The following is a 10,941-nucleotide window of genomic DNA, read 5'->3' as shown; positions in this document are numbered from 1 at the left end:
GCCCCTGCCTTGACCCCACCCAGCTGCCCCATCAATGCCCCATTGACAGGTCAGACACAAGTGTTTGGTGAGGGGTGTCCAGGGGCAGAGACACTGGGGTCCTGTCTGGGGAAAGGATGAGACAACAGGATTCCAGAACGATGCAGTGAGAGATGACCTCAGACTTGGGGGGGCAGAGAAGCAGGTGGTGCAGCAACTGGGAAGTGAGGGATCTCAGGGGAGGGGGCAAAGGGAGGGGAGTCCACGTTCCGAGTCTGCAGACTTCAAAGTGGGTGGTGGGAACAGGCAGGGACTCCCAGGGCTGAGGGGGGAGATGGGGGCCCTGGAGGGCCGCACTCACCCCCCAGGTTTATAGCTAGATGACCGGTATGAACTCAGTTCTTTTTAAATCAACTTTTTATTTCAGAATCATTTTTTGATTTACAGAACAGCCGCGTTGGGCTCCCAAGTCCCCTCACCCACTCCCCGCCAGGTTAATACCTCCCACAGCCACCGGTGCCTTTGTCCAAATGGAGACATTAACTGTCAAACCTAGTTCTGGTTAAGATATGGAGGAAGCAGGTCCCGGTAACTGACCCTGTGCTGGGTGCTGGGGACACGGCCCCTGATCCACGTGGCCCTGCCCTGCAGGGGGAAGCCTCACAGGCCAGGGGTCTGTGTGCTGTGACAGGGGTGGCGTAGGGCCAGCCCGGGTCACCTGGACATCCCTGCACACCAGCCGTGGCCCTCACATGCACGGTGTGCATGCTCTCAGGGAGCTGGACAGGAAGCTCGCCATGTGGGAGCAGGACCCAAAAGGAGGAATGAAGAAGCCCAGGTCCCTCCTGGACAGCCCGATGGGGAGAGGGAAAAGGTGGAGACGCAGATCACGGGGCTACAGGCTCCAGGCAAGCCGCAGAGGCCCTGGGCCAGGGCCCGGCGTCTGGAGGCCTGGAGTCGGGAAGAAGGCATCCTAGGGGAGAACACAGGATGTGCGAAAGTCTGCAGGAGCGTGCTTGTGTGCATGTGAGCACTGAGTGTGTGGAGATTTAGGTCTAGAAAGGGTGAGTGGCTCCCTCAATGCCGCCCAGAGCCCAGGGCAGTGGGAGAGGTAGGGGGCGAGATCTCCATGGTGTCAGATCTGGAGAGTCCAGACTCGGTGCCACGGACCGTGGGGGTCGCCTGAAGTCTCAGAGGAGAGGGGTGACTGCATCAGAGCTCCGTGATAAGCGCCCAGCATGTCCCCACAGTGCAGAAGTGTGTCTGTGGGGGAAACGGCACCTTCCTTCAAGAGGACACATTCGGGACAGAAAAGGAAGGGTCCTTGAGGGAGGAGGGGGCTAGAACCCCTGGGTCTGAGGGAGGAGGAGATGGGGTCTGGAGTCCTGAGTCTGAGGGACGGGGTACCGGGGATCCCGGATTCCCAAGTCCTCAGCTGGGAGGCATTTTGCAACCAAGTCCAGCCTTCATTTGGGAGAGGTGCAATGTGTTCTGTCTCTGTCCTCCCGGGAGCAGCTGTCTCTCCATCCAGGTGGCCATGGGGGCTGGGGGAAGGGCCTTTGGCCCTGGCTCCGGCCACCTGTCCCCATCACCTGGTCAGGGCTCTCCCCCATCTGTCCCCATCCTCCCACCATTTTTGTCGCCATCCTCCTCCTCTGACCACTCTTCCAGGCTTGCTCCCCTCTCTTCTTCCTCCTCCGCATCCTCACTGGACATCCTCCCCAAGCCCCTAGCTCTCTCTTTGTTCCCCTTTAACCCCCAGTCATCCCCCAGGAAATCCAGGACAGTCAGTGGGGGACTTCTAGTCTCAGGATCCAGGTCCAGAAGCCCCTGGAGCAGTGCCAGAGCTGGGGGCGCAAACTGGTCCCAAGGGGGTGGTGGTTGAGGTGGCTGGGGCTTGGTGGTCATCCAGCCAGCAAAGGCCTCGAACTCAGGGTCAGGGGCCAGTGCCACATCCCATGGGAAGCAGGCAGTGGCAGCGCAGAAGAGAAGCACCCCCAGGCCCCAGGAGTCCACTGCTGGTCGCAGGGGCAGGGTGTCAGGTGGCAGCAGGAGGCAGAGCTCAGGTGGGGCGGAGGGCAGTGGCCCTGGGGGGGCAGGGGTTGGACTGCCCTCAGGCCGGGTCAGACCCAGGTCACCCAGGGCCACACGGCTGCAGACCGGGTCAAAGACCAGCACGTTGTCTGGCTTGACGTCCGCGTGGACCAGCCCCCGGCCATGGAGGAAGTCCAGGGCTCCAGCTAGCTGGGCCCCCACCCGCTTTACCAGCAGTTCTGGGAGGGCCTGGGGTCAAGGAGAGAGGAGGAAGGTCAAACTGCCTTGGTTCCTTCTATGTTTTGTTTCTTGAGGTTCAAGAATCCAGAATTCCAGACCAGAGATCTCTAGGGTCCCCACAACATCCCCCCGGGACCTTCTCCAGATCGTCCTCAACCACAACCTGCCCCCACACCTGTGCTCCTGCAGGCCAGCGCCCAATGTTTTCCTCACAGGAGCCCACGTCTCACTAGGCTACCAGAAGCTCCTTAAAAGCTCATCAGACTTTCTCCCAGCACTCAGATCCACTCCTTATATTTCTTATCTCCTCTAAACTAACCACTCAGATCATCAATGAGAATCCAAACCCCACACTTAATCCTAATCTTTGTCCTGTACCAATACAGACCCCATCTCTAACTCAGGCCCAGTTCTAAAAAGTCCCGCAGTTTACTTCATCAGCTGATTAATAGGTCTATCCATCTAGCTAGCCAGGCAGCCAGACAGCAATCCATCCATCAAAGCCGTCATCCAGCCGGCAGCCTCGATAGCAGTGTTTCTACTCAGTATCCATTCAACCATCCAGTCAGCAATTCAATAATTTATCCAGTTATTTAGTATCCAACATCCATCCATTCATCCCTCCTTCCTTCAATCCATCCACGCATCCATCCAAAATCCGTCTGTCCACCAATCTTTCTATATATTCAACCATCCATGCATCCATGCATCCATCCATCCACCAATCTTTCCATCCACCCACTCATCCATCCATCCATCTACCTATCCAAACATCCATCCAGCCATCCATCCACCAATCTTTCCAAATATTCACCCACCCATCCATCCATCTACCCACCTATCCATTCATTCACCCATCCATCCATCCATCCCATCCATCCATCCATCCCACTCTCTCCTTCCTTCTCTCTCTCCCTCCTTCGTTCCTTCTGTTTATCCTCAACCCTATCTCAAATCCAAAGTCTATTCCTAAAGATGGACTCACCATAAATTCAAACTCAGCTATCTCCAGAATATCCAGGATCAGTCCTGATGGTCTTTCTAGAGAGAACTCAATCTCTATACACATATTCGATCATTCCTACTTTGTGCTGCAGCCCCGTCCACACTCTCCTCCACACCCCTTACCAATCTGTAATCAGCCCTCAACTCGACTCACCCACCTGCCCACACCTGCTCCCAGTCCCAATACCAATGGAAGCCCATCTCTTTCTCCATCCCCACGCCCTCCATCAGACCTGATCCATCAACCCCAGCTCCCTGCCCAGGCAAGCTCATGTCCGGATGCTTGGATAGATTAGGGTTAGGGTTAGACATGGAATTGCACTGAGAATTAGAAATAAGGAGGTTGTTTGGGGGCTTAGGGAGGAGCTGGGTTGGGCACTGCTTTGGGGGGTCAGGGTTGGAGACAGGTTTGGGGTGAGGGGCACAGTCAGATCTGGGATGAGCAGTCCCAGCCTGCATCCCCTGCCTGTCTCACCCGTTCCTGCAGCATCCCGCTGAGATCCCCACAGGGCGCATACTCCTGGGCGAAGGCAAAGTGTCGGGGTGTCTCCAGGGGGCCCGGCAGGGTCTGGAGCAGGCCTGGATGAGATGACACACAGCGGCCTACGCAGAACTCTCTCAGGAAGGTGGTTCTCAGGACCGAGTCCCGAGGTAGGAGCTTCAGAGCTACAGCCGGACCTGCTAGGGAGGTGGGGGCGGAAGACTTCAGGGTGCTCTGATCTTGCTGTGGGGCCTTAAGCAAGCCACTTAACCTCTCTGAGCCCCAGATGTCTCACGCATGATACAAGAAGGGCAGGGTATATTGTCTGATCTCTCTGTGCTCCTGTTTCTCCGTCTGTGAAGTGCAGGTGGGAGGGGATCTTCCCTGAGGACTCTTCCTGCTCTGACTCAGGCTGCTGGGTGGTCTCGCACAACTGCCTTGCCCTCTCTGGACCTCAGTTTCCTCTCGCCTAAAGTAGGGGACGTGGTGACTTGAGTTTCAATCCAAGCTGTGCTTCTGCCTTGCTGTGTGACCTCAGGCAAGTCTCTCACCCTCTCTGGGTGACCTCTGTTTTATGGAATATTACTGAACTCTTAACTGTCTGAGAGCCCCATCAAGGGTCCTTGCCAGCTATCCGCAAGGACGCTCCCTGTCTCGGTGGCTTCCTAGTCCCTATTAGGAGGACGTCCTGGAGCCTTTCCTTTGGTGGCCAAACTCACCCCCTTGGCGATGCCGGGCAAGGAGCACGCGGCCATAGGAGCCGGAGCCGAGTTTTCGGATGAGGCGATACTGGACACGCAGATTCCTCACTGGAGTCACCCTGGTGGCCGTCAGCTCCACGAGCCGTTGGAGGGCCATGGCTGTGTCCTCCTGTAGGAGAGGGACAGAAGTGGGGAGGGGGTGAGTCCAGGGCCCACTGAGAGCAGTGGGGAAATTGGAGGCCTGGCCCAGGGCTGATGTGGGGAGCTGGGGGACGGGGTCACTGTCCCCAGAGAGGAGGATGAGTCACAATGACTCACCCAGCCTCAGGCCACCTGTTTTTGTGTCCTGGCGGGGTTATGGGTGATTGTGTCAGTGACCCTGCCCATCGCCATCTGTTGGAGCCACCAGAAGCCCCCAGCCCCAGCTGGGGCTGCCTCCTCAGCCCGCACAGCCCCCTGGTGCACTGTCTCTCTCCCCACCCTCCCGTCTTCCTGTGTTTCCCGCTCTTTGCTTCTGAGTACATTTCTCCGGGGGCCTCGGTCTGGCTGTGTCTCCTTGGGTTTGCCTTATTCTGGGTCTTTGATGTTTCTGTTTCCCTGTCTCTTCCCTTTCTTTCTGTGTGTCTCTCTGTGTCTGCCCCCGGCCTTCTCCATCTCTGTCTCTGGCTCTGACTCTCAGTCTCTCCCTCCCTTGTCTCCCACCTCTCACCTCCGGGTCCCCATCCTCGTGGTTCTTGGAGTCCCTGAGCTCCATCTCAGGGTCACCTGGTGTCAGCTGGCCCTCAGGTAAGTGCCCCTGGTCGGGGGTCCCCGAAAAGCAGCCAGCCCACTGAGCCCCACTGCCCGCCTTGGCAGAGCCCAGGCCGAGGAGCTCGTCCAAGAGGGTCTGCCTCTGTCTCCCTGTGTGTCTGTCTAAGTCCAGAGGTTTCCCGTACTGTCTCTCCTCTCTCTTCACACACTCCCTGTCCCTGTCTTGCTGTTGTTCTGGCTCCTGGGTCTCCAGGGTGGGTCTCCCTGTCCTGTTTCTTGGTCCCTGGCCCCTCGCCCTTGTCCCCACGCTCTTCCCACTGTGGCCGCTGTCTGCCTGCTTGTCGTTCAGGATGTCCGCACTCTGTCCCCCTCTCTGGCCTCCTCTCCCCAGTGTTTCTCCGTCTCCCTCCTCCCGTCTTTGTTTCTGACTCTCTCTCAGAGCCTTTTGTCCCTCCCTTTCTCTGGGCCCGGGACAGGGGTGTGTGTGACAGCTCAGAGACATCCTGTCCCCCCCACCCCTCCCTCACCCCCTCTGACCTGCTGCCCCCCTCCCTCCCCCTTCCAAACTTAGACCAGCTTGGACTCTGGGCTCTGGTCCCAGGACAGAGGGGACAAAATATATCGTGAACCCCCAAGAGCCGGGCCTAAGAGCCACAGGAAAAGGGGAGACTGGCCCCTTCACATGCCTTACCTGGGGTGGAGACCCAGGACTTTCTGCCTCCACCTTCCTCCATGGGCCCGGAGCGCTGGCCTCCAGGAACCAGGGAGACCATTCCCAGAGCTCCTTAATACTGAGTCCCCACCCCCAGCCCCTCCTCCCTCAGGCCAGGGGTCCAGGCCCCCAGCCTCTCCTCCCTCAGACCCAGGTGTCCAGACCCCCAGCCCCTCCTCCCTCAGACCCAGGGGTCCAGCCCCCAGCCCCTCCTCCCTCAGACCCAGGGGCCCTTAATAGCCGAGAGACACTGGGGGAAAAGGCTTCTTTCGTGTACTCAGCACAGCTCTGAGCCCAGCTCTCTGCTGAGGCCTTCACGCTGGCTCTTCCCAGCCACCCAGAAGCGTGGGGGTTTATCCCCAGTTTACAGAGCAGGAAACTGAGGCTCTGCAAGGCTGCGATCAGCTTACACGAGGTCAGAGGGGAGGAGGTGTCGGGGGATCTGGGCCAGGTCTGTGTGACTCAGCGGGACGCCTGCCCCACCAGGTTCCCGCTACTACTACAAACTGCTATTAATAAAAACACGGCTAGAACAGTGACCGGGCCTCTGGAAGGATCCCCAGGAAACTGGCTCCTCTGTTGGCCCTGGGGAGCTGGGCGGGGCCGGGGTGGGCAGAGGGAGATTTTCCTTTGCTCTTGGGCTTTCTGAGGTTTGTGCAAAGTTGCAAGCACAGACTGGAGGGGAAAAGCCCCAGTGAGCGCCTCCAGCCCAAAGCCAGGCTTCACAAACGTTATTTTTTGCATATCACTTTCTCTCTCTTTTCTTTTGGGGGAACGGGGTATTTTAAAGTAAATTACGGCCTGCACAAATCTTTGGGGTGAAACGATACGCTGCGTGGTGTTTGGTTTCAAATACTCCAGTGGGAGAGCATCATGCCCGCGTGAGGGCGGGGCGCCTTGCGGCCACAGCGCGTGTTACTGCAGACAAGGAGGTTCCTTTTGCTCTTTCTCTTTGATTCTGCTGGAAATTTTCCCTCATAAAAAGCTAAAAGTGGCCCAATAAACTACAGACATTGTGACAAATTGTGCCCCAGCACTCAAGGTTACGTCTCTATCAAAGTAAGGAAAATTTCCAGCTCAACCACAAAACGTTTATCAGTCACATCAAACGGCGCTAAAGGTTATCCCTTAAAATGAGCTAACACCCGGTCCTTGCTCTGCGTCCCGCATTTTCCCAGATGAGTCTTCTGTTGCTGCTTTAGTTGAGTCAGTAATCCATGTCAACACACGGCTTTGGGGGAACTTTTAATTCACATTATTTGAATTTCCCCCACAGCATGCGTTACCTATTCAGAAACTAAAACTAAAATGAGCTAATGCAATGATGCTTATCAGGTATAAGGCCCTGGTTTGCTCTCTCTCCCTTTTTAATTAATTCAAGACTTTGTGGAGTCCTTCCTACAAGGCTTGGGCAAGCCAAATGATGGCTCCCAATTTCCTAAGGGAGAAACTGAGGCCTGGAGAAGCAGAGGCACTGGTCACCAGCCAGCGAGAGGCAGAGCCAGGGTCCCCAAGGCTCTGGGGACCCCAGGCTGCCCCCTTCCCCCCCCACCCAGTGCAGGCTGGAGCTGATCCCTCTTGTGGGGCCTGAGGCGCTGTGCATGTGCAGGGTCCCCCAGGAGGAGGGTGAGAGGGGACGCTGTGGGCCTCCAGCCCTCCCCAGTCGTCCCCCCCACCTCCAGGCTCACTGATGATCCGGGGAGCTTTGCACCTCCCCATTTAGCAACATTGCCCTGCGGGGTCACCCGGAGTGACCTGGAGAGGCAGGTGTGGTCGGAGGGTGGGGGGGAGGCTCAGGCCCTGGCCCGGGGTGCACACACCCCTGGTTAAAGCTGGCCTTCTGCCTCCCAACCATGTCTCCTGCTCTCCAGCCTCCAAAGGCTCCTCCTGTGACCTTCTGCCTCTGTCCCCCTGGCCAAGCGAGTGCTCCCTGACAAGTGTCCAGCTGCCTCTGGGCCTCAGTTTCCTCATTATGAAATGGGACTAATTATAGGACCTACCCAGAGTGTTATTCTTAAACATTTCTTATGTGTAATGTATTACATATTTACAATATATAATTATTATATCAATACAATAATAAATACACTCCACATTACCTTACGTATAACTATATGATGTATTATATATGCTATGTATTACAGATAGTATATCTCTTACACACTATTTATGTATTTTATATATTTTTACAAATAAAATAATACTAAAAGATCACATAAAGAATTAACTTGCACTTCAAAGGTTGTGTAGTTGATAACTTAACTCACCTGTCCTCTCACCCCATCCTTGGGCCGAAAAAGAGATGCAAAGAAAAAGAAAAGAAAAGAAAAAGCTATAACATTACATCAAAATGTTTTGTCTGGAAATAGTAGGGTTATAAGCCAGTCAGTCAAATCTCAACCCTTAGTGGTATCACGGTACATCATGATGAAAACTAGACTCCCCCCACTTGTGTGTTCACAGTATTGTACCCGGGAGGCGGGGGGCTTTTGTTCATCCATACATTGAATAAATACTGTTAAAAATAAAAGAATGGATGAAAACACTAAATGTAGCACCTAAAAGAGAATGATTGCCTAACTATCATTATTATTAACAAATACACTCATGGCAGTTGGAAGAGACCAGACACTCTGCTGGGGGCTTTATACAACCATTCAGGAATCTTGTGATCTATGATAACAGTTCTATTATTTTTCAAGGCACAGACAGGCCACACGTGCTGTCTCACACAGCAGCACAAAACTTCGCTATGGTTTGTCATGCAAAAGAATATTTCACTGAAAAAGAACCTTAAAACAAATATATGTATATATATGCATGACTGGGACATTGGGCTGGACACTAGAAACTGACACATTGTAACTGACAGTACTTAAATTAAAAAAATAATAATTCATCATCTTGTTAAAAAACAAAATAACAATAAAAAAGAGACTATTTCAGGCACACCCCCCACCAAACATCCCAAATAACCATCCTGAGCGCCTACACGTCCAGCCGAAAATATAAAACTTCTAAAATATAATTGGAATCCTCTGTGTACTTACCCTTCTCCAAATCCTTCCCTTCCCTCCCAGAAGTAACCACTATCCCCAACTGAGGTGTCTGTTATTCCTCCTGTTAAAAAAATACTTTTGTTACATATGTATCAATCTATAACTGCCATAGAGTTTCACCTTGCATGTGTTTAAAGTTGTATAAATAGTAGCATGTGCCTGACCTCTAGCTCTGCCTTTGTCCTCACCAGCTCAACCCCGTTTGCAAGTTTCATCTGTGTTGTTATATGGACCTCGGGTTCTTTCCTTTGCAAAGATGTTCAACAGTCTAGTGTATGGACACAATGTATTTTGTGGACCCGTTCTTCTGAGCACAGACATTTTATTTTTCTCCAGTATCGTGCTCTTACAAGCAGGGGTGCAGAGAAAATGTGCTTATATTCATTGCCTTGTGCTAAAGGGTGCACTTCGTGCGGCACTGGCCATGAAGTGGATTTCTTGGTGCAAATAAAAATGTGCAGCGTTCTTAGATGTTGCCACGCAGCCCTCCAACATGACTGTATCTGACATTGCTTAATTTTTTTCCTTCAAGTTCCTAGGTACCTTTGAGAACCTGAAGAAAGCTATGAAGACTTGCACTGTCTGACACAAAAAACCACTAGCCATGTCTGTGTGGCTTGCTGGGACTTGAAATGAGGCTGGTCCAAATTGAGATGTGCTGTGAGTACAAAATAGACCCCGGATTTCAAAGACTTAGCACGAAAAAGAGAATGTAAACTATCCGTTGATGATATTTATATTAATTACACGATGACATGATAATGTTTTGGATATACAGCCAGGCTCATCATGGGCAGATTCTGTATTTGCAAATTCACCTACCCACTCGAACATGTCTGTAACCCCCCAGAATTAACTATCCAAGCTTGTTCACAGGCATGCGCAGAGCGGCCAGCAGTTGGAGTTTGACACATGTCCCCAGCTAAGGTTGGCCAAGGTGACACTATGCCTTCTTGTTTCAGCTTTCAAAGTGTCCTTTTTTCAGTATTGCGCTTTTTGTCGGTGATTTGGCAGTTTTGAACATAGCACAGAAGTGCTGTCTAGTGTCCCAAGCAGTTAGGGGGCTGGGATTTGCCTTAAGGAGAAAATGTGTGTGTTCTACCTTTGCTCCAGGTGTGAGCTACAATGTTGTTGGTTGTGAGTCCAATGTCAGAGAACCAATGAGATGTACTAGACAAGATTTCTTGAAACAGAAATACACGGAAAACAAGCTTATGAATTGATCTGTGAACAGAAAACTCGTGACCAAAGTCTCGCAGGAAACTAATGCCATATTCCCCCCCAGGGACAGTGGCTCAGTATCAGTGACTCAGTGTCCCGGGATGTCATAGACCGTCAGTTCGGTGACTAAGGAGAATCGACTGCACACTGTATCAAGTGGCATAAAACATTGTCAAAGTGATTTGCACCTTCTTTCTCTTTTTACTTTTGTCAAAATGGAAGCACACCATTTGGCAGAGAGCATGCAGGGTTACAGACTCTGCTGGATCTCTCTAGAAGTCTAGAGACCATGGGCTAAGAATTGTGGCATTCTCTTTGTCCCGGTCCCATGGGGACCATCACCCCAGCCTCCTGCCCGCCTCTAGTCTCTGCCCAGAGTGTGCCCCTCTCCCTCCCAAAGGCATCTTTCTAACATTCAGAGATAACCTGTGTCCCTCAACTTCTCAGTACCACCCCATGGTTCCCCATCGCCCTCGGGAAGGACTCCAAGCTCCCCAGCCTGGCCTCTGAGCCCTCCGGGGGAGCTGGCCCCTGCTCCACCTTATCTGCTGCCCCACCCCATCTCACCCACCACTCCAGTCACAAGAAAGGACTCACAGTTCCCCGAGGCACCCTGGATTCCTCTCTCCCTTTCCTCGGGAAATGTGTGTGGGGCGAGGAGGCTGACGGAGGGCCGAGTGAAGGGCGTGTGTAAGGTCTTCGTAAATCCCGCGTGATTAGCGATAATTATAGCCAGTATTTACTGAACTCTGTGTATTA

The 10,941-nt window shown here is 53.2% G+C and overlaps 1 protein-coding gene across 1 annotated transcript; it reads right to left on the bottom strand.

Moving 5' to 3' along the window:
• Window positions 1-388: 388 nt before the first annotated feature.
• SBK3 (SH3 domain binding kinase family member 3) lies at window positions 389-10,845 on the bottom strand. Its single transcript, XM_072966513.1, has 6 exons — window positions 10,780-10,845; window positions 8,953-9,022; window positions 8,170-8,187; window positions 4,459-4,609; window positions 3,734-3,936; window positions 389-2,262 (listed from the first exon to the last, which is right to left on the bottom strand). The coding sequence occupies exons 4-6, from the start codon at window positions 4,595-4,597 to the stop codon at window positions 1,576-1,578; spliced, it is 1,029 nt and encodes a 342-aa protein (XP_072822614.1). The 5' UTR covers window positions 4,598-4,609; window positions 8,170-8,187; window positions 8,953-9,022; window positions 10,780-10,845; the 3' UTR covers window positions 389-1,575.
• Window positions 10,846-10,941: the final 96 nt, after the last annotated feature.

This window comes from Vicugna pacos, chromosome 9 (assembly GCF_048564905.1).
Source record: "Vicugna pacos chromosome 9, VicPac4, whole genome shotgun sequence".
Lineage (NCBI taxonomy): Eukaryota > Metazoa > Chordata > Mammalia > Artiodactyla > Camelidae > Vicugna > Vicugna pacos.
This window is presented reverse-complemented; position numbering and strand designations above follow the sequence as displayed.